The 24211-nt window shown below is 36.6% G+C and overlaps 2 protein-coding genes and 1 non-coding gene across 3 annotated transcripts in view; 2 read left to right on the top strand and 1 right to left on the bottom strand.

Annotated features, from left to right (window-relative positions):
- Positions 1–10225, top strand: part of LOC134679480 (uncharacterized) — a 70110-nt gene extending 59885 nt beyond the window's left edge. Inside the window, exons 13-25 of the mRNA XM_063538413.1 lie at positions 472–595; positions 796–904; positions 1312–1516; positions 1982–2208; positions 2561–2752; positions 2965–3112; positions 3430–3646; positions 3870–4093; positions 4466–4638; positions 4948–5122; positions 5556–5736; positions 7068–7168; positions 8932–10225. Of these exons, the coding sequence (XP_063394483.1) occupies positions 472–595; positions 796–904; positions 1312–1516; positions 1982–2208; positions 2561–2752; positions 2965–3112; positions 3430–3646; positions 3870–4093; positions 4466–4638; positions 4948–5122; positions 5556–5736; positions 7068–7168; positions 8932–8939 (2084 nt within the window). The 3' untranslated portion in view covers positions 8940–10225. The remainder of the gene's footprint in view (positions 1–471; positions 596–795; positions 905–1311; positions 1517–1981; positions 2209–2560; positions 2753–2964; positions 3113–3429; positions 3647–3869; positions 4094–4465; positions 4639–4947; positions 5123–5555; positions 5737–7067; positions 7169–8931) is intronic.
- Trnar-ucg (transfer RNA arginine (anticodon UCG)) lies at positions 6580–6652 on the top strand. Its single transcript has one exon. It is a non-coding gene; the product is annotated as a tRNA-Arg (tRNA).
- Positions 10226–10696: 471 nt separating the features above from the next.
- On the bottom strand, positions 10697–21408 carry LOC134679418 (intracellular coagulation inhibitor 3-like). Its single transcript, XM_063538322.1, has 8 exons — positions 20189–21408; positions 17634–17753; positions 16524–16635; positions 15599–15754; positions 14040–14186; positions 12147–12290; positions 11741–11866; positions 10697–10899 (listed from the first exon to the last, which is right to left on the bottom strand). The coding sequence occupies exons 1-8, from the start codon at positions 21379–21381 to the stop codon at positions 10849–10851; spliced, it is 2049 nt and encodes a 682-aa protein (XP_063394392.1). The 5' UTR covers positions 21382–21408; the 3' UTR covers positions 10697–10848.
- Positions 21409–24211: the final 2803 nt, after the last annotated feature.

Below are 24211 nucleotides of genomic sequence, written 5' to 3'. Positions count from 1 at the left end.
TATGACTAAATATGTAATTTGTGTTTGTTATAATTTCGATTGTGAATAAAAAACGTAGATATTGTATCTTACAAGCAACAAGTTCTATCTTATGATGTGCCTTGGTTGTCTTACGTTTCGATTGCTTTGGAACGTGAGTAATTAAAAAAGGCGTTTGAGAAACACTTAGATCTTTATTGCCGATTTATACTTATTAAATTGATATAGTACAGTCGACGTCAAAAATATATTTACACTTTTATACCTTACTCCTTTGTAATAAGGCGAAGAATGTAAACATATTTTTGACGTCGACTGTACCAGTTGCACCGAACCGTCTCTCACCGTTAAAACGTTAGTAAAATTTTATTGTATTGTATGGGAAGTTTCATAGTTCATTGCTGAGTGATGTTGATCAGTCTGTCAGTCTGTCAAATGTGCAACTGGCTCTTAATACATCATAAATTCCTGATTAAAATAAACGGTTTTCAGGTTACTTCCCCGCTCACGAGTACGTGCCGGGCTACGACTTCAACCCCATGGACTGCACGGATATAGTCATCGGCACGGCGCGGGGCAACTACCACAGGGTTCTGGACTATTACACTAGGGACAGGTAAGATAAAACGGTTTCTAGGCTACTTCCCCGCTTACGCTTACAACTTCGACCCATAAAACTTATTTTAACAAAATTAATCATTTGTTCACTAAGCTTTAGAAATCCTGGTCACGGCACCAAATTGTAAACAACTATTTTACATTTAAAATATAAAATATTATTACGATATGTTTGAATGTAAATGTATTGGTTGTCAGGTCTACTCCCCGCGTGGACACGTTCTGGGGCGGCCACGACGACATCACGGCGTCTTCCGGCTTTGAAGAAAATGGCGTCACCACCATCATGTTCAGAAAGAAGCTGCAGGTACTTTAATATACAGTTATTTCAGTTGCTTATTCAATTCGTTACTTAGGAACTGAAAGTTTGTTTAGTAAAATATATAAATAATGATATGGAGCGTGGGCATGAATTCATAATGTTTTTAATTCGTATGTAGATAATCCATTTGGATAAAAAAAAATACAGCAATATTGAAGAGATGCGGAATGTAAAAACAGCCCGACTTAAAATTTTGTTTGTATAAACATGTTTCTTAAAGCAGCGACCCTCAAAGGTCAAGAATTTACATATAATACATAATATTGTCTTCGGTGACCACTATAGTCATGAAATAAAACTATAGAAACGGATTATATCGCGTATATCGTGCGTGTGGGTGTGTGTATTTTTTGAATTTTTAAAAAATAAAATATGTATGTTATTTTTACCAGGCTAAAGAGCCCACGGACCACTCGATCGTCGACGACGCCATGCACTTGATCTGGGCACGTGGGCAAGAGCCCGGCAAATACCGACACTCGCCGCCGTCAGGCATCGAACAAGGCACTGCGGCCGTTAAGGATTTCTACAGACAGGATGAGTTGAAGTATCACGGCCATGGGGGGCAGAGGGGCGTTACTAAACTTAACTTCTTTGGTAAGTGCTGATGAAAAATGACCCTCATTTTAATTTGGAATAAATACTTGTATTTCCGGCTCTTTGTTTTTGGTCGAGTTTACAACTTGAAAAGGAAAACGGAGAGATTCTGTCAGTTTGTTAAACAAAAGAGAAAGATTGTAAAGATTCAATATGTATATTAAAGAATTGCTTAAAGAGGATGACCTCACCTTAACAAGTTTTTTTAGATTTGCTGTATTTAATAAGCAATAATAAATAATACCAATAATAATATACCATTAATTTAATTAATTAATTTGATTTATTTATTTTTATTTATTTTGATTTGATTTTTAATTGATTAATTTAATTTGTTGTATATTACCATTGTGAGTACGCTGTGATAATGATTTGTAATTTATTTTATAACTTATGTATAAGGGACATATGTCGTGTTGAAGAATTGTCATAATAAAATATAATAATATTATCTAATGTTCACAGAAGAGACCAAATCCGCGACACTGGGCGGCATTCTCCCCCTCGCGAACAAATGCGGCGGCTACTTTAAGCTACCGGCTGACTGTTCCCTCGCCAATGGCACTTGCGATTACCACGCCAGCTGGGAGTACCTCGGACAGAAGAGGGGGAAGGACTCTGTGAAGTTCACGATTGTTACCAAGGAGAGCAAGCTCTGGACTGGCATTGGGTTCAGCAACGACAAAAGAATGGTAAGTTTTCAACGCGTCGCAAAAGAGTTTGGGCTTAGTCCACGGGCTAAGATATTGCACTGCACACACACACCTTTGCATTTATTCACAAATATATGCAGATTTTCTCTGGATGCGATGTTTTCCTCGATCGAATTAATCCATCTGACAATCATGATTTTTCTTTAGGACTGAAGCAAAACGGTTAGCTTTAGGAAGCAGGAAGGATGTTTATTTGGTTGTTAAATGTTTGGCGAATGAATGTATTATGTTGGTTGGTTATTTCGTATAGAACCCATTGAGATACATTTTCTTTTGACCCTCGATTGCAAATGCTTTTTTTCATAACTACTTGTCATGTTTTCTTCCTCAGTCCCAGACGGATGCCATCATTGGTTGGGTGGACCCTCGCTCCTCCCGCCCCTTCATCATGGACACCTGGGTGTCCGGATATGCTGCTCCCAGGGTTGACACTCAGCAGGACATCACCAAGGAGTTCGGCAGTCTCGTGGACGGAGTGACAACCCTCAGCTTCGTGAGGAAGCGGGACACTAAGGATTCTAAGGTAGGTATAGTAGTGGCATCAAATACAACGCGTACCTAAGTAGTTGTATATTGGAACGCTATTAACGCTTGATGGACTAGGACACTGTTTCGTTATAATAGATACTTACCAGGTTTAGTGTCATCATTCATTAATCATCATGTAGTTAACCCGCGTTCTTAAGAAGTTACCTACTTTGACATTGATAAAACGTTAATTCCTTAATTTTTTAGGACTTGGCGTTCACCGACAGCCAGTGCCTCTACATGATGTTTATCCCCCACGGCGGCGGCTTCGACCCCGTCAACAAGCGGACAAGCAAGCACGCGCAGACTCCGATCGTCTCCGAGAACAGAGTCTGCATCAAACCGTGTGGACCGGGTGAGTTTCCCAAACCGTTATACAATATCACAGGCAAATAGAGTAACGAAGACAAAAATAACGGAAAATCAGAATGGCTCATTTTGCAATGTATGGGCTGTAATTAACAGTAAATAACAAATTTCTCTTAACCCAATATTTCTTGTTACGATTCTCCAAAATATTTTCAACTGGTTATGGAATTTACATACCTACATACATATATTTAAGCGTATAGAAACATGTCGTGTGTGTATATTAGACAAACGATTTCCGTATAATGGCATGTCTATGTGATTGTACTAATAAAAATCTTATGTAACATTTAATATTTCTAGAACCGGCCGAAGACGAAGTAACAACAGAAGCTATCATCCCCGGCCAAACAGCTTACACCATGCTGATCCGCATCACTGGCTTAGCTGACAGCTTCAAGCCACCAGCTGAAGGGTCCCAGGAGTTCGCAGAACTGAAGAGACAGGTCGAGGACAGCCTTATCCGAGAGGTCTCGAAGAATAAGGGCTACCGGGGGCTGCAGCTGAATGGATTTATGCAGTAAGTGAACTTAGAAATCCATTGTGACCCGCATCAGAGGCGTACACAGGCAGTTATAAACTGAGCATAAAAGGTTACATTGCTTTTTGGTGGACGCAGTGAAGTAAAGTTATTTGGCCTTTCGCAATTTGTTATGTTTAGGTAATTATCTCTCTGAGAATTTTGGAATAAATTATAATCTAAATCTGTATGAAAAACAAAGTTTGTTTTTTTTTTCTTTCAGGAACGAAACCAAAGCCATTATAGCCGAGTTGACCTTGAAATCGATCGAAAGCAACTTTATCGAGGGCTCTAGCGCTCGCTCGCTCGGCGCGGCGCCGCGCAACGAGAGCGACAAGGAGGGCGATAGACAACGGTGGGAGCGGGCGGTTAGAGAAACGCTGGCGCTGGGGAAGGTTGGGAACCTTAACGTGGACCCGGAGTTCTTGGTGCTGGAGCCGCAGAGTCGTAAGTACTTTTTTTTGATAATTTATTTACAAGCATTGGCAGCCGAGTGAACATTCTGACGTCCGACGTCCGACTTTCAATCCGGCGGTCGCGGGTTCCAAATCCTGGCTCGTACCCATGAGTTTTTCGGAACTTATGTATGTACGAAATATCATTTGATATTTATTTACCACTAGCTTTGGTTAAGGAAAATATCGCGAGGAAACCTGCATAATCTGCGAAGAAATTCAAAGGTGTATGTGTAGTCCCCTACCCGCATTGGGCCAGCGTGGGGATTATAGCCCAAGCCCTCGTGAGAGGAGCCCTGTGCCTATTTTTTATGTATAACTTTTATTTCTTGTATGTATATGACACCTGTATTTTTATTTCCAGTACTATCAACTCAGTCCATCCCCGACGAAGACGAAAGCGGCAACGCTCGCTCGTTCTTCGGCCTCGCCGAGACCAAACTATACGTCGTGGTTGGATGTGTAGTAGCGCTTATATTAGTAGCGTTATTACAAGCCGGATGCACTTTGTATAGAAGCAGCAGTGGGAAACGGAAAGTGAGTATGATTGTTTAATACGCAGGACTCGCTCTTCGGCTTCGTTAAGACTTTGGTCTTAGACTTTGAAAGTTTAAAACTGCCGACACATAAACTGATGTATAGAAATTATAGAAAAAATGTTCCAGACATATGGGATGTTTTCTATTTATATTACAGTATTCACCAGTATAAATATCCATGTATCGTCGTCTAGTAATCAAAATACAAGTAATATTGAGCCAGCTGTGTAGCTAGGGCCCTTGTTGGAAGATAGTCCTATAAAATGTAATTATCATAAAAATTAAAGCTAATACTGTATGTTTTCAGGAGCAACTGATCCCGAACGCAGCCTGGAAGGACTATTCCACGGCCAACACTAACTACGCATTCGAGCCGTTTGAGAACGACGACAAATACAACAGTACCACATCTACCGCTCCGCTGAGAGAGAGGCCTACGTCTGCTCCTTTGAGGCCTACGAACCCACCTCCACCGAGGCCAGGTAACTATCCGTTAAATTACAACAGCACCTTGTGTACAACATTTGAGAGGCCAACTGCTTTGACAGCGAGGCCGGGTAGCAACAGCTCATTTATTAAAAATGGTTAGGTTAGGTATTTTGTGGATCTGTTACTGCCTTATGGATTGTAACATTTGTAACTTAGTTTTCATCCTATTAAATTGCCATTGGTTATTTTGCCTTCAAATATTTTGTATTAATGATGTATTGAAATGATATCTGTCACCGGACTTACAAATTATAGTGTTGGAAATATATATTTACATACAAACATGAACGCTGAAAACAATACACTCTTTTTTGTTTGGGCAGTCGAGTAAAAATACTAGAACGTGCAAATCCCATCAAAAAGATTAATTACAGTTGTTTCCTAACTTGCTTCATTTTTATTATACTGCTTATGTAAAAATTTTAGCAAGCAACAACAAAATGGCGCCGAATGGCAAGAATGGTAAGATGACGGCCAACGGCAACGGAAACAAGATGGCTGTCAACGGAAACGGAAATGGCAAGCCCAAGCACCCGAACAGCGCCGCGCAATACTACCACGAGACGCGCTCGCTGCAGCGGCCTAGGCCGCCGCAACCACAATATGGGTGAGTTGCGTGGAACTAGAGTTGGCATATGTCCAATGATGTTATAACTATACATATGGTTTATCTTAACATAGCGAAAAAAATGAACTAGTCAGGATAATCCATTTTTTTTACCGTACTTTTGCCACCCACAAATTATAATAACTACTGGGTCCGTCGGTCTCTAGTTTTGAAATCAAACAAAATCCTGTAGTATCCGCCCAATTTCCAAACAACACGCTGCTCCTGTGAGTGAGACAGCGCTATGCACGTATATAGGTGATGTCCCGCTCGCACACCAGCGTTAGGTAGTCACATAAAATGTGGATTTCCGCCAGAGAAGGGTCCTTATGCTTTATCTGCAATAAGGACGTTTCTATCAGAATTTCTGTTGGAATCAGATGGAATTGTCCTTATTGCACTTGATGGAAAGCTACAAATACTCTGTGGTATTTATATGTCAATCCGTTCACTGATATGTAATGACATGACACTTTATACGACGTAGCGTACCTATTAGCCACTGTTTTTGAGGTGAGACCGGCAACATCGAAAACGAAAATAAGGTAAAACCTAGAATAAACTATCTATTACTTACCTAAAAATTGTTAATAGTCCCAATGCTTGCAGCATTGTTGTCGTTCTAATATTCTAAACTAACTATAACAATCAAATCACAATCTACAGTTTTTGAAACGTACTCTTAAATAATAATCAATTATATTTTTATCCTAACCCATAATGGGTAACAACCCTTTATATTCCCGCCTTTATTTATAAAGTGTCAAAGTCAATAAGGGTGAATCAATAAGGGTAAAAAAGAGGTTTGCCAAGCAGCGAGGAATTTCGCCGAGCCTTCTGTGCGACCGTGTGGCCTAATGGATAAGGCGTCGGACTTCGGATCCGAAGATTGCAGGTTCGAGTCCTGTCACGGTCGAAAAATGTTTTTTGTGTTTTTTCTTTTCACTTGAAGCTGTTTTCTTCTTGCATCTTTTTTCAGATTTACCATTTCAAAATTATTGTGTAAAATTGAGCAATGAGCATCTAGTTTTTTCACTAGCTTCGTTTGTTAAAACGCTAATAGGACTGTAATAGTTTAATTAAAACAGATTTTATATTAAATAAATATTTTTTAGAGCGCGATAACGTTTAATAAGCCGTGTTTTTTCAATTTGACATTTTTAATTGAACTTTGTTCTTACAGAGTTGGTTAAGACGGACTCAAAACCACATTTTAACAACTGTACTTTTTATGTACAAGTCCACCATATTCATCTCTCTAGCAATGTTTATCAGAAAAGTGTTGATGTTAAGAACTATTATATAAAACATGGTATTGTTTACATTTGCAGGTATTCGACGCGGCCCGACCGCGCGACGTACTCGCTGCCGCGCGGCCGCGACATGTCGCAGCCGGACTTCTACTTCATGCCGTCGCAGCGCAAGTACGAAGGTGAAGTCGTTAGGGTCTACGTCGACTATAGGGACAGGGAATAATTTAACAATGCTTGAATATTGTACCCCTGTAGCAATTATCCTATGCTTTATATAACGAAACGAAAATGAGTTATTGCCCCATAGAACAATGCCGTACGGGTAGACAAGCCTAACATATGCATAGTATTTGAAGGTGGTTAAAATTGAGTATAGGAACAGGGAAAACTAACTAAACGAATTTATATTGCCCTATAACACAATATCCCATGCGAAAACAAGGGCGCAGTTATACCGCACAAGATGATGCCGTATGGTATACTAGTCTAACATATGCATAATATAGGGACAGGGAATATGAACAAAATAAATGCTTTAAAGCGCCCTATATGTATTTATAACGAAACGTGGGTTACGTGGGATAAGTAAGTAGTATCCCAAGATAATGCCTTATGGGTATACTAGCCTAACATGTATAGTACTTGAAGGATACAAATAGAGGGACAGGGTATATGTAGTAAAATCGTAAAACTATATCTGTTTACTCAAATACAACATAATACTTTTTCCCCATAACTTAACGCCGTATGGAACTTTACGGATTTCGACTAAAAAGTACCTAGGCAATAAATAACTTACGTTTTATTTGATAATGCTACATTCTTTTTTGAAGTATGTAGTTACATATGTGGGAAATTTGATTGTATTTAATTACATTTTCTATTAAGCATCACATTTTTTAACTTTTGGTTATGTACTTAGCAACTAGTGTTTATTTTAAGTTTTAGACAGGTGAACAGCTTTAATGTAGTGTAGTTAGTTGGTTGTAGTTTGAAATGTGCCAGTGTATTTAGTATTGGGATTTTGTAAATACTATATTATTTATTTATGTAACAGTTTTTCTATTTTCTTTTATCACAAAACAATCGGGTAATGAAAAATCTAGATGCTTAAATAATGTAGTATAACATACATATTAATATTTAAATTTGTAACTATTGCTCGGAGTAAAATAATAATAAAATCTGCTAATATTGTACTTTTTATATTTCATATACGTATAATAATGCTTGCTAACATTACCAATATAGTAGGTATGTGTCTCGAAAAGCTTCAATATTGCATGGAAAAATATCTTCGTTATTTATTAATAAAAATATCCAAATATACATAATGCATGAAAATATATCAATTTCAACTTTGATACAAACAAAACAAAAATTTCAAAATTATACTGCTTGTATTGTAATATACTAGAAGTATACGAGTCTGTATTAATATTATATTTTGAATATATGCGTGTATTTTTTTATAAACATAAAATTAATGGCAAGTAAGTAAATAATTGTGATTTTGGTTAACAACCAAATGTGGCTTTCTTTTAGAAGCTTTTTAGCAATGCACTAATTTTATTTTTGCACTAGAATACAAATTGGTAATTGTACATATTATTTGGCATGTTATGTTATAATACTTACCTATAATATATTATTAAGAAATTACAGAGCAAAAAACTAGGGTACGAGTTTTTATTGTTAAAAATATATTATGATTTTAGTAACGTATCTTCTTATTTTAACATTTAATATTACTAACTAATGCTTCCAATAGTAGATCATTTTGAGTAGAAAATGGTTTGGTGTACTTATTGCACATAAAATAATAATATATGTAACATTCAAAACCTTTAAATTCAACATACTTATCTCTTTAACATTAACAAAAATAACTTTCTGTAAATAATGTTCTCGATATTTATTTGAACTATTTATTTTTTTCCAGATTTTTGACGGAGTTGACGGGCGATAATTTCTAGTTACCAATAATTATTTTGCACCGAACATTTTATGTACATTAGGACATTCCCACTTTATTTTATTACTCCCAAACCAGATCTAGTCTCGTGTCACAGTTTTAAAATAAGTTATTTTATTCACCTCTTTACTCTTAAGATGACATATTGTAAATAATTGCTGTATATTGCGATATATCTATATATATACGGAGCAAGTGGCGGGTTCTTTAAATATAATTAATTTTAACGTGAATGTACCTTCGAAGAATAGTTATATTAAAATATTATGTTTATTATATTATGTAGTACCTACATGTATGAACGTTGGAGGAAGACTTGACTATTTCGCTGACTTTACCTTAGGACTTCGATCAAATCTTCTAAACAATTATCTGAATCTATAATCATTACCTATTAATTTTTTCTTCAAAAATATACAAATTATAAAATTAATCAGGTTAAAAAACCTATATAAATGACTAGAAATTAAAGTTAAGATTGAAATGTCAACTTATAGGACACTCAAAAACAATGGAAACGGGTTACTGTGTAACCTCTGTATCTATACAATATTACCCGTTGAAAGTAAATGAATGACTATCATTCATTAAATTATGATTAACATTTTTGACGAATATTTTGTGATTGTTTCATTTTAATTAATTTTCTTGAAATTCACAAATTTATTAAGCATAGGTTAAAAGGTTCAATTATTATTCAAATTTGTACTTAAAATATCAATAAGAGTTTTTTGATAAGATTATTTTATAAGTTTTGTACATATAGCGTTAAAAATAATATTTTTTTTAAGAATAAATTAACTAATATAAATGTAAACTAGATAAGTACTTTTACAAAGAGATTCTAGATTAGTTATCACAAATAAATTAAAATTTGCTCACATTTATTACCGAAACTATTATTTGTGTAATTAATTAATTGTTTACAAAAGCTTTATTCACACATTTAACCTAATAAAAAGAACCTTACATATATGATGAAATACTATCACTGCGCTCGTAGTTCTAAACAACAAGAAATTATGTATTTTCTATAATCTGTTTATTTTTAATAAATAAATATTGCGGTTTTTTACTATTATGCCATTATCGATTACACAACTAGGTACCCATTTCAAAGAACAAATTAATGACAATAATGACTTTGACTATGTAAATCTTTAGGTTGAATAACGTGTTAAAAGCATTTTTGTTCACGATGTTTAAAGATATACTGGACCTAAGATTATAACATTGAAATAAATCCGTTGTCTATATAGAATATGTTTTATTTGTTAAAATAAGGAAAACAAATTAGGTTAAAACAAGACCGAAGTGATCCCATAAGTGTTCCGTAAACAAAGTTTTGTACGGAACACTAAAAATCATGTACTGGGCGTAAATATTATTCTGAGGCTTAAACACTCTTGACTATTTTTTCGTAGTTAAAAAAAAACATTTATTTTAACTGCTGTCAGTTACAGTTACTCAATATGTAATTCTGTCTAGGCACAGTCACGCTCCGTGATCGTGAGCCATTAAGGGTTCTAGCTAATTTGGACATTCCATAACGTAGGTATTGAACAACCAATTTAGCTAGGACCCTAAATTGTTGTAAAACTACGAAAAAATAGTTAACATACGACTGTACGTACCAGTAACACTAGCCTTAAGTCAGTTGGATTTCTGACTAAAGTTAGACTCCAGGTGGAATGGTAGATTCTACATAATCATAATAAGAAGACACACTGTGTAACGATTAAACAAAAGTATAATATATTGAATATACAAGTAATACAATTCATAATGTCAATCAATAATATATCACATTTCAAAGATCCTTATAATATAACAGTCACCATACTTACCCAGGTACCCAGTCCCATAGTAAATCCTGCAAGTTTCTTACAGACGACTCTTCATTGTTATTTGCTTGCTTTTAAATTTCCACACGTCCTGCGGACAAAGTAAAATGAACGTTTATATTTTCTTTTAAGTGGCCTGATGCCACAGAATAAATAATAGTACTGCCGTACAGAAAGGAAACTTCGTACAAAACCGAAGTTTGACAGCGGTTCAGGGTCGAATCATGCTATCCCTTTCTAATGCGTAGCACTATCCCTTTCGGCTATTTAGGGTTGTCATAATTCAAGTGATTATCTTATCTGTGGTCGTGCACGCAAAAGGAAGTCAAGTGGTGCCAACCCTAATAATTGCTCGGAGCAATGCTGAGCCGAGCGGAGCCGAGTTTGGCCGAAGTCAGGAGTTTCTCACCCCTGCTGATGCTTAACAGTCGGACGTAGGTATTGGTTATTTCCTAGGCGGTTGAGGATCAATGCCGATTGACAAAATCGATGAAAAGATAAAATCTTCCATTGTACAGTCGCTATCAAATATATCGGAGCGGCCAAGGTGTTCACAATATCTGAACACGCACTCTAACGCCTTTACAATAGAGTTCAGATATTTGTGAGCACCTTGGCCGCTCCGATATATCTGATGGCGACTGTAATAGCAACACCATTAACGAACCTTAGGATGGCCTTAAAATAAGGTTTACATATTGTAAATTTACAACAGCTTGAATGATAGTCTGAAAATAGCCTAGCCTAGGTCCCAGGCTCAAACGAGATAATGTAAATCTTACTTGAAAGTGTGAAGGTTACTTTGACAGCGTCCGACATAACACCTGTCTATACTTAGTTGTCATTGGCGCTGTGGGTACGACTAGTGACGACGACTTTAGGTATTATTGGCGTTCAAAAGATTATTCATATTATTATGAAAACTTGATTACCGTGTAGGAGAGCGTATATCCTTTCTTCCTAGCCTCTGCTTCTATCTGTCTCGCCAGTTCCCCTTTCTCGTCATGGAAGTGGCAACCGCTGTTTGCGTAGTGCGCTGTGATCGCCTTGCGGTAGCGCTGAAACAGGATTAGATACAGATAAGGAATTAACATTTTATGCAATCGTGGCATAATCAAGGCCACGACATTCGATGAGTGACCTAAGCAAGGAACGTGATTTGAAATTTTGTACTACGCGATAGTCGAAAAAAAAAACTAGGAATCTATGAAAATTTACAGTAATTTGTTTAGCGGAGCGTTGATGGCGTTTGGCCTATTCAGGTAGTAAGTGATGCATTATGAATATTATATTCATTTGTACTAGTCTAAATCGATTTTGTCTGAAATGGGAAATTACCTTGGACACATTAGGCCCCGAGCCGTGAACTAGTAGAGGATGGAAAAACACCGTGTCGCCGGGACTCATTTCCAAATAGACCCGCTTCTGTTCTGGCGCGGTGCCTGCCTCATCCAAGATACCGTGGTACAGACGGTTAGAGTTCTGAAACGAATAACTTAGTTAAAATAAGATATACTAGGACTACCTTTAACGGTGATTATACAGTGAGTAAATCTAATACGGGCGATATATTAAATCGGACATAGTATTCATTAGTCTAATCATGAAGTAAAAGGTTTTTTTGAGTTGCAGTTCATTACGACCCCATAATTAATTTTTTTAAAATTTCTCAGCAGCAATGTACTGTAAACATGGTTGCGGTACCGAAATGTCAAATGTTCATTAGCAGTACAACAATAGCATTTACAAACTTACTTATCTGGAGGAACATTCACAATACATGTTAGCATTACACTGCGTTTAATGTTTTGTAGTTATTTTGGTAGATAAAAGAACTACTAGGCGTGTTAAAAGATATTAAATCTTATTTATTTATCATGTTTATCAACAAGAAACTGACTTCATTTTAATCAGTCACGATGACAACACTTGACGTGATTATTTCTAATCTGAGCAATAGACAAGCACCTTTGATAGCACATCCTTTTTGAAAATTCATCTAATATCAGTATTTCATAAGTGATTATTGTGTATTCATTTCGTATTTAATTTGCCTGATTTTTTATACCAGGATGGCGGAAAATAAGCATACGGCCCGCCTAATAGTAGTTGTGCAGTTATTACCAAAATTATTTCGAGCATTAACTAAACCGTCTAAACACCACAAAACTTGGTTGGTACATTGTGTGAAAACGTGGCAAACTCTTTGGTGGAATTGCAAGTTTCTCATTTTATTTCAACTCTGATTTGACAATGTCAGTCGTTCGATTCAATAGTAATCGTATGTTATAAAAATGCCTCTTTTAACAACTTTTACTGCTCCTGAATTAATGGACATGATTTTAATTTACGGTGAAACACTACAAAGCTCGCGAAGGATTGCCCGTAACTGGAAGGGTGGAGGGGGCAAAACTAAATTCAGGTTTCTCAGAATTTGTATCGTTGTAAATTGTGTTTTTGAGTTTTCTTTTTTAGTTGGTTTTCTTTGGTAAGTATTTCAGCAACTTCAGTACATTTCAGTTGTAATTTCAATGGGTCGTTATTAAAATAAATGATTGCTTTAATAAGATTTTTTGATGTAATTTGATTTTAAACTAGGTAGTAATTTCGTCCGATAAAAAACATCATACTTATTTATTATTTACCCACTCATGACAGTTAATGACATTACATACGCAATAGGAGTTTTTGAAAGTAACTGTCGACTAGCGTTTAACGTGAGTGTGTTTGCATTACATTGCGGGCTGAATTATTTTGTATGGACAAAATTATTGTTGCAACTTTAAGTAAATGTTATCTAATTACCTTTACTTTGTCCTATACTAACCACCGTTAAGAGATTCGCCCGTATTAGATTTACTCACTGTATATTTCTCAAATGCGATCAAACTTGAGCAAATTAATTAATTTTTTTTTTTTTTATCAGCAGGGCTTTTTACGAATAGGGTAATTCGCCAGTACCTGGCCGGTTTTAGTACTGGCTGCCCTAAACTAAACATGAAGTCTATTCACCTATAAATAGAATTCCTTTTAGTATAAGGCGGTTAGTTATAGAAGGCAGGCCAGTTATTGAAACCTTATACTAAAATGAACTCGGTTTATAGGTGAATAGAAATCATTTGGTGGCCAATTACTAAGTGGCCAGTTACTGGCGAAAGGCGGTTACCACACTTCACCAAATAGAGCTACGAGTATATCATGTTCTGTATTCACTTATTTATGGTTACTTACCGGCACAGTTCCGTGGTCATGCAGCTTGTTCTCCAAGTGTGAGCCGGGCACTACGTACATACAGCCGTTCTCGACTGTGACGTCGTCTATAGCCGTCCACGCCGCCATGATCCACTCCACAGGCCGGAACGGGAAGTAGAACAGGTCCTTCAAATTAAATGAAATTTGGTTGGTTGCTGCACAGTCAGCATCAAAATAGTGTCGACGTATCGACCATAGTGTCCAATTGCATGAGGGCCCAAAAATAGGTACATTGAGAATTTTTTTATGTGACTAATTGTTGATAATTTTAACAAACATTTGTGTTTAGATACAAAGCTGAAGGTTTGTGTTCATTAAATGATTGTAGTTTAAAGTTTTTAATGACATTCTGCAAAAACCTTGTATGTAAGAAAAATATTACAACAAAATGTTTTACGTATTTTTAGGACATTCTGTGTAACTATTAAGTACTTGTATGTGGAGCACATTCTTATTAAAAACTAATATTAGTAAGAAAGATAACTATCTTTACACAAGTATCTAAGTTTATTTCATTAAATACTGTACTATTTCTATATTTTCTATCCCATACAATAAATGTTCCGTACATAGTTAGGTACAAACTAGTTTCCTATCATAAAGTACCTACAAAGTTTAAGTTACCTACCAATATCAAAGAAATCATTGATTATTTAGTAACCAGGGACGGGACGCTAATAATCTTTTAATTAACTATGTAGGTAATCAATTGAATACGAGCATCTTCAAGTCTCTAAATTAGTCATGTGATCATTTTAGAACAATGTATGACATTGAATGACATTGCTTTTTCTCACTGAACTAGGTATAAATATGACTTGCAGAATTAAACCTGACTAGCTCTAACCATTCATTTAATATCATCGTCATCGTAATTATCCAAGATAATCGGTTAACTTTTCATACATGTTGGTTCCCAACTAAAGCCATCATCATAACTTAAGAGCTTTGCTCTTGCCGGTGGAGTAATCACCAGTGATCGGCACGACCCGTGCCGCATGGTGTCAATGACCTCAATCATTATGTTAATATGGATATTCCCCGGGGTTGATCATAAACGCAAACAATAGAAAACACGATAGTGACCTTCGACATGCCAGGTAGTAGTAGCCAGGTAGGGAAAAGGGTTTTTATGCACTTCAAATGATTATATTTTAACACTTATATAATTATTTTATATGAGTGCACGTAATATTTTACGCAGTATAAAATAAAACCAAAGTTAATATTTTCTATAATGAAAAAGGATACATTTTATGATTTTATTAAATATTCTCACTTCTATTTACAAATACATAACTCTTAATTTTTACGAATCATGTCATGTCCATATCATTATTTCCTCTTTGAATCCCGCGGTGCGTCACGGGTCGTGCCGATCACTGGTAATCACCTATCATTTCTTTCATGCGCCAGTCTTTCCTCATAATTCCAGGTGTCCTTTTCAACTTAAACCGTAAATTTGTTTACGGAAACAATTAGAAAAAAAATATTGTTTTGGGTTTGAAATCAAGTTTAATGGTAGTGATGGTATAAACCTGGTGGGGTGGGTGGCGAACCGTGCCCGGCGGTTTGTTGATGAGCATGCTATGCATCACCGACATATCAGCTCCGATCAGCTGGGTCAAAACGTGGAGGAGACTCGGATGCTCCGTGTAGTTGATGAACACTTCGTCATGGTGAATTTCTTGCAGCTGTAGGGAGACATACAAATGTATAATCAATTTGTTGATTTAATACATATTTGTACTAGTGTCAGGAGATATTAAACTTCCCCTTATATCTTCCTCTACTTAATTTTATCCAAATCCACTTAGATTTTTTTTGTATAAGTAACTGAAATATAGAAAGAATAAAGAACATAATATTGAAACAGAAATATAATTGATCTGAGAAACTAATTTAAACAGCTCTCAGTTGTTGGAGAAAAAAAGTGTTCAGTAGATATTAACATAATAATATACATATAATAGTTTCCCCTTCTTTTTGCACATCAGCTTAAAAAACCGGGCAAGTGCGAGTCGGACTCGCGCACGAAGGGTTCCGTACTATAATGCAAAAAAAAAAGGAAAAAGAAACGGTCACCCATCCAAGTACTGACCACTCCCGACGTTGCTTAACTTTGGTCAAAAATCAGGTTTGTTGTATGGGAGCCCCATTTAAATCTTTATTTTATTCTGTTTTTAGTATTTGTTGTTATAGCGGCAACAGAAATACATCATCTGTGAAAATTTCAACTGTCTAGCTATCACGGTTCGTGAGATACAGCCTGGTGACAGACGACGGACAGACGGACGGACGGACGGACGGACGGACGGATGGACGGACGGATGGACAGCGAAGTCTTAGTAATAGGGTCCCGTTTTACCTTATCTTATCTTATCTTATCTTAAGTTATAATTTGTCACATATTGCTTTATGAAATAGGGCCCTAACAACTGATTATAGCTGTAGTCTACATACCTTGTTGATGAGGTCCTCTCCTTTGGCTCCGGTGTTGACCAGCGAGGGTTCCTTCACCACCAGGATGTTACCAGGATCATGCAACCCTTTGCATATCTTCGAGAACTGTTGTCTGTGGTTTATAGAAGTTAAACTCTGTTTATTCCAGGTGTTTAACAACTTCTAAAAATTAATTTCCTAGCATATTCAGGCAGGACAGAATTGTTGAAATAAGTTCTGAACATAAGAAGCAACACTTGAGGTGAAATGTTCCATAAGAGTGTGGAAATATAGAGGCTATTGAAAAAAAAAACCCTCTTGTCCATGTAATAAGGTGGTCCATGTAATATTCTTCTACAACTACAATTTCTTGAGTACATCATGGAGTTAGTCTCAACATGCATCAACCAGCATTACAGTCTCTTTGCTTTACAGTCAGACTTGAAACTAAACTAAGTTTTAAAATTGTTAAAATTCTTGTATTATATATTATATTATATAACTATTATATTTGAATATATTCTTAGTGTTTATTTCATTTGCAAAGAGCTCAAGGTGAACAAGTGTAAGTATAATTCCAACACTTAGCATGTCACTGTAAGTTTAAAATATAAGTAAATAAATAATAATAATCAAATAAATATTGGGTACATCTTACACAGATCAACCTAGCCCCAAACTAAGCAAAGCTTGTACTATGGGTGCTAGGCGGCGATATACATACTTATATAGATAAATACATAATTATATACATAGAAAACATCCATGACTCGGGAACAAATATTAGTGTTCATCAGACAAATAAATGCCCTTACTGGGATTCGAACCCAGGACCATCGGCTTAGCAGGCAGGATCACTACCCACTAGGCCAGACCGGTCGTCAAATAACAATAAATTATTTTATTATAATTACCTGTTACAGCTAATTATCACATAAATAACAAAACATTTTATTAACATGTTCACTGTGGGAGGGGGTCTTAAGACCTCATACAAAGTATGGTTATTTACGAGTTAAGTTAATTGCCGCAGTGAAGGTCTTAAATGAAGTTTGAATAGTTCATATTAATGGACACAAACAAAATATGTAAGAAATTGTGTGAAATACATTTATTCATTTTTATACTTACTTGCAACTGTACAATGTAGTGAAATCAATTAGTCCCTTTATCACAAGGAAGCCATGTTTAGCTAAATAGCTCTTTTCTTCTTCTGACAATGTGTATGTTTCTGGAATTTCCGCAAGTACACTGCAAAAATATACATATTGTTAGCATTATACTAAAAATTTCTTAAAGTTTTGACTGTTGTTAAAAAAAATACAGCAAATTAATGTTTACTACTGTTTTCTAAATATATTAATTTGGTAGAATAAACCTACATATGTTGAACAATTTACAACTTAGAGTAGCTAAAGGTTGAGCCTTGAGCCGCATTTTATATAAATCAATTTCACTTTTTTTTTTACGTAGCCTAGTTTGTGTCCCACTGCTGGGTAAAGGCCTCCCCCTTCTTCCGCCACTCGTCACGGTTTTGTGCATCTTCCCGCCAGTCGCTGCAAAAAGCGTCAAGGTCATCCCGCCATCTCTTTTTTGGTCTACCTGTGCCCAGGCTAATCTGCGGTGTCCATTCAGTAGCCACTTTGGCCCACCGATCCGGGTGCATACGGCAGACGTGTCCCGCCCAATCCCACTTAAGCTTAGCGGCCTTAACACCCACATCTACTATACCAGTTTTGGAGCGCAGATCGGTGTTCCTAACCCGATTTCACATAATTATATAAAAAAAATATTACACACCAAAAGCAATCCATATTTTGTTAGTAACTTATAATGCGGCCTAAAACCTTAGAAACCCAACAGCGAAAATAAAACACGAAGGTAAACAAAGAATAACGAAGAACTTTGCCACTTACTTCTTTGGTATAACTTTTAAATTAGTTCTTGTATATTCCATATTACTGCGAGGTTACAATCAAATACTTATTTTTAATTATTTATGGCGAGTTCTAAACTTTTCGCACTTTCTCAAGTAAACTCCGTCAGTCTTGATCAAAAGTAGAATCTGTATCCTGTTCCTGCACTAATCACAATCAGTTGTTTGTGTAAATGGTGTATTTATTAATACACTGTTATCAAAACAATTAAATTATCTGTTGAACATTGACCACAAACGATATGTGTAGCAGGAACAAGGATTTTGCAAGACAAAAACAATTCGCAAAACAACCTTTGCTTTGACGTTTCTAGTTTGACGTTGACGTTTGACTGCGCGTGCGCGGGTACGTTCGGAAATAGTGAAATTTGTATGATACATTATCACACGGTTGCGTTCCAAAATTACTAATTATTGTTTTCTGTGAGTGATAGTGGCTCCTTCTCTTACCCAATGAGTTTCTCGCGAAAATTCTTAACTACCTATTAGATAACGTCAGTGGCAAACAAGTCAACGGCCCGTCTGATAGTAAGCGGCCATAATAGATACATATTGTGTATTCATTGACATGATGGCGGTGGCGCTTTTTATCAAGAATTGTTTGATTTTAGACTTTGAGCGTTGGCCGTTAAATCGAATTTAGCGTGGTGACGGATACAAGCGCTTTTTTAACGCACGTTAAAAAGGGCTCGTGATTATGGGCCCTTAAGGAAGCAGAGTCCAATAAAGTAAGGTTTGATTGGATTGACTAATTCAGGACTTACCTCATGTCTAATTATAGTCAATCTTTAAGGCTATCTAGCTATTCACAAAAGGACATTGTTCAATACGTACGTTCGAACCTAGCCTGAATACTAAATGTCTCGGTGTTTCAAGAAAGAAGTCGTGTGAGTGTGTACCCTAAAGAGACTTTAGGATGTTTCTTTTGTAAGCGGGTTATAGTCAGTAAAATGCAGTCACCAACGGTTTAATTGCTATACAAATATCCATACTTACAATGCTGCAATGTATGAAAACCGTGTTTGATTGCTCTATAAAGTTGTTTGATTACTATTTGAAGTATATAGTAGTACATAGAAGCAGTAAACTTTTTATTGCACATGGCCACATTCTTAAGAAATGAAGGTACAAAGGTACAAAGGCGGACTTATCCCTACAAGGGATTTGCATTTGTTTAAGGTACCTAGAATGTTCTACCGGGTGTGGCCTGTAATATGAGCAAAAAATTAAACCGTAAGCTGTACTCCTCATACTGACCAACATTTGTTCAGCGACATTTTAAAAATAACTTGTGGTTTGAATTTTAATACACTTTAAAGTTTATTCTTAGACGCAATGTATTGCAAATTTTGTTATGTTTAAGGCGTGACAAGCAACGTCAGTCACAATGATAATGGCGTGGCGATGGCGTCCATTGAAGATAATATTTATTTCATTAACATGTCTTCATAATTTTTTAAAGTTGTTGAACAAAAGTGTCACCGTTTGAGGAGTACAATCTTTGTTTTAATTATTTGCTCGTGTCACACCCGGTATAATTTAAGCCAAAATGGTTTCTTTCTACGAGTAAGTACCTCTACTTAATAGTCATCAGCTTAGGCAGGTACTTATAGATATTTATTTGATATCTAGTTGTATAGTAATGTTTCCATATCTAGAGACATATTATTTGGAATAAGTAAGCCTTAAAACAACACACACAGGTTTCAAGAAAAACTTCATACTTTACGTCCCATAATTTATTTAAAACACGGACGGCTTTGAATACGCTCCAGTGAACAGCGGAATATAGTTCAACTTGTCCACAATCATGAACACGAACGGCTTGTTGGCTTGGAAGGAGTCCGGCAAACGTCTGGCCTCAAACTCCGCAGCCGACGCCGCCGCCGCCACCGTCCCTTCCTCTGTCACCTCCACATCGGCCTTCTGCACCACATTAGATATGTAGAAACTGTAGTCGGATATATGCGGGAACTGAGCACTACTGTCAAACATCAACTTCAAACCCATGTCCATTAAGAGTTCCTTAAGATTATCCAATTGGGAAGTGATCTTGAACCTAGGGATCTGAACTAGAACTGTGTCGAGCCCATTACGCTGGAAAATGTAGAATATGGACTTTAAAGTCACTCTCTTGAGCTGGTCTGTGACTTTAGCTACAGAACTGGATTGGTAGGGAAGGAATATGAGCATGGAAAATCTGTCTCCATCTCCATATGGCAGTTCCAAGACTTTCGCTTGCAGCAGATCAATGGATGCTAAATTATATTGCCTCATTGAGAACATCATGTTGACATCTCCAGCGGGGTTGTTTTTCTCGTCGTAGAAAGAGGTGATCTCAGTTTCCGAGGGCTCAAAGGGAATATTCCACATTCCTTTAAAGTACACAGCGTCAAGAAGAAGCAGATAGACTCCTTCGATGTCATTTGAGCTCACAATTTCTTGAATAGTGTTGTGGGTCGCTTGGCTCACGTGATTATTTATAGTCGCAGCTACGTTGTTGTAGTTGTCGAAAGGCAAGATCATGACGTCACACACGCCGGTTCCGGACAGTTTTCTATGGAAAGATTCGAGAAGAGAAACAGTCTTGTCAACGAAGAGCGCAGAACTTCTCTCCAGTGTGGTCTTCGAGTTGGACACCGTGATCCCTTTCACGATTTCTAAGTACCTGTCGTTGAAGCACGGGTAATGGTGAAGGCGGAGCACTCGTTTCATTTCCGCGAGGGTTTCGTCGTCTGCACCTAAAGATGCCGATGTAAGAACAGTCCATAGCGAGAATGGTGACGTCACGAAGTGGTTGTCGTTTTCTTGTCCCACTCTTTGTATTAAATCCAGAGAAAACTCATAAACCGCGCGGCTGAAGCTAGGGCCGGCCTTTTCGACCGTACACTGCCCTAATATCGATGGCAGAAAGATGGCCAGCAAGTATAAAGAAGTGGCCATTTTGGTCGGCAGCGGACGAATGAATGGAACTACAATGTTTTTATCGGGTGAACTTTGATAAAAGGTCACGGAGTTTGGCACGAATTCCGATTATGCAGTGTTTGTGCGTGAGATGTTTTTTATCTTAATTATTTTAACATTATTTTTTAAGTAGGTCAAAAAGTTTGATTTGGGAATATAGGAACAGGCTAATGATTTTGATGCATATTAAAAAATAAAATAGGTATTTAAGGTACAGTCAGCAATACTTACCTAGCACCTTTGCATAAAATAGAAAGTACTTTTTAACTTATTAGTAATTTTATTATAATTGCCATTTTCAAAATTAACCCCCTTTCGAAATTGCCCCAATGTACCTTAGTTCAGCTTTCCGACAGGAAAATATTTTGATGCCTAGTTATTTGTGTAAATGGTCCAGCTGAAATTAGCTAATGTTTATTGTTGTTAACTCGTACCCAATGTTGAAATACATCAAATTTTACAACGAATGATGAGTAATTTCTAAAAGCTAGTGCTTTTTGCTTTCAATAACAACACCAGATTTTAACGAAACGAAACGGAAAGAAATATTTACATAAAACCACATGAGCAACATAAACAGTTCTAGGAATGCCAGAATTTAATTGTAAACAGATAAGATATTTAATTATATGGAATCCTAAATAAGCTATGACTATGAGTCTATGACTCATGAATAAATCGTTGTTAACTCATATGAGCTCATACTAAATTCGACGCTGGAAGTGGAAAGAGGCTGGAAACGGAAGAAAATACAAAAAAAATGGTTTAAACCATGTCATGGCTCATCTACACGATGGGCCAATGCCGGCCACTCCAAGGGACGCAGCCATGCGGTAGAATGAGATAGCAATATCCCTCTAACGCATAAATGCGTCCCTTGGAGTGGCCGGCGTTGGCCCATCGTGTAGAGGAGCCATTACGTTCAGCTTGATTGCTGATGGTGATGTCCAATGTCCAGTAGGTAGCAGTGGCGGCGCGTCAAACATATCCATAGGCAAGCCGGGGCTAATTTGACTTACATATTTCCTTTACAACTCTGCTCAAACGCCCAAAAACAGGCAAGCCGGTGGGAATCGGCTTTTATAGACGCGCCGCCACTGGTAGGTAGGTACATTGACTAGCAATTTCAGTGGAGCGCGGTTGAATTAAAGGAATTGCTGTACAATTTCTGGAGAGATGATTAATTAAGATTAAGGATGACTCACGTTAGACCGGGCCGTGGCCGGGCCGGAGCTTCAGGAGCTTCGTTTTCTATGGAAAGCACCACGTGATCACCGATCAGCCGTCATAGAAAATGACACGTCGGACGCCTCGGCCCGGGCACGGCCCGGTCTAGCGTGTGTCATCCTTTACTGTGTAGAATTTAATTAACCAGTTTCCAGGAAACTTATCTAGGGGTTATGTTAGTTATTTATTATACAAGAAGTTACAACTTTTTTGCTCCACAAAACTACATTTTAATTTTAATATGCCTGATGTGGGGATACGATATGCTGGACCGTTTAACGCCACGATAACACGGAAAATGCTACAAAACACTTATTAACGCTTCACGGTTTAGAGTTAATACGAAGTTAGTTAGGTCGTCATAATCGAGGAGTGTCTTTTCGAAAGGGCTTATTTTTGTATGGTGTTCATACAGAGATGGTGTTTATCATCATGTAGAGATAAGCCCTTTTGAAAAGACGCTCCTCATTCTGTCTCTATTTCAATGTTTCAACTCAAGTAGACGAGTTACCTATACAGGGTGTCCCAAGACTATGGGACATCAAGGGAAAGTACCTTAAATAACGTAGATAGGATATTTTGGTGAAATAAGACATTATTTTAATTTAAAAAACAATTGAAACTGCATTCATAGATTTTTAAATAATTACATGGTTGAACCGGGAATCGAACCCGCTACACGAGAAAAAAAATCATCCTGTAGTTTTATCATACCTATCGAAATGCTTCATCTAGGGATTGCAAACCGGATTGATTTTCAATCCGGCCGGATTCGGCCGGATTTTGGGCTCAATCCGGCCGGATCCGGCCGGACTGGATCCGGTTAGGTATAAGGATATTAAAGTTAATTAAATGACATATTTTTCAAGTTTTATGCGTTATATGAGAAATAAAGGGTATTTTTACAAATATAGTCATAAAACAACAATTTGAATTGATTGAATGACGTTAATAAGAAATAACTTTTTAACAATAAAATAAAACTACGTATTAAAAAGTGTCACATCGTCAATCTCAAAATAAAAATAAATATTTGAAATCTAAGTCATTTATTAATTTTATTATATTCAATCATGCACATTCTGCTTACGTTTACAATAAAATTATAAATTTGATTAGATTCCAAAGCCTGTTAATGGGATAATTATGGGATGGGAAATGGAACTCCTTGAAAGGACAAGTTTTCGTAACTGTTCTTTGATGGAATTATGTATTTGTAACGCTGACATCCATTCTAGTAACAAGCTATTTTACTTTTAACCAAAATTGTATGTAATGCGCTCCAATATTATATTGCTGTCATTTTTTACCAGTGAAAATAGTTTTATAACCTAAATCGCAAATAAATAAATAATTCATGAATAAATATTTAGGGACAATCTTATACAGATCGACCTACTCGTAGCCCCAAACCAAGTAAAGCTTGTAATATGGGTACTAGCTAGCTTTAGGTAGTACTACTAAGCGATGATATATATACGTATAGTATATTGATAAATAAATGCTGATATCTGATAAATATCTGTGTTCATCACACAAATAAATGCCCTTACCGGTATTCAAACCCAGGACCATCGGTTTC

The sequence above is a fragment of the Cydia fagiglandana genome, chromosome 2 (genome assembly GCF_963556715.1).
Source record: "Cydia fagiglandana chromosome 2, ilCydFagi1.1, whole genome shotgun sequence".
Lineage (NCBI taxonomy): Eukaryota > Metazoa > Arthropoda > Insecta > Lepidoptera > Tortricidae > Cydia > Cydia fagiglandana.
This window is presented reverse-complemented; position numbering and strand designations above follow the sequence as displayed.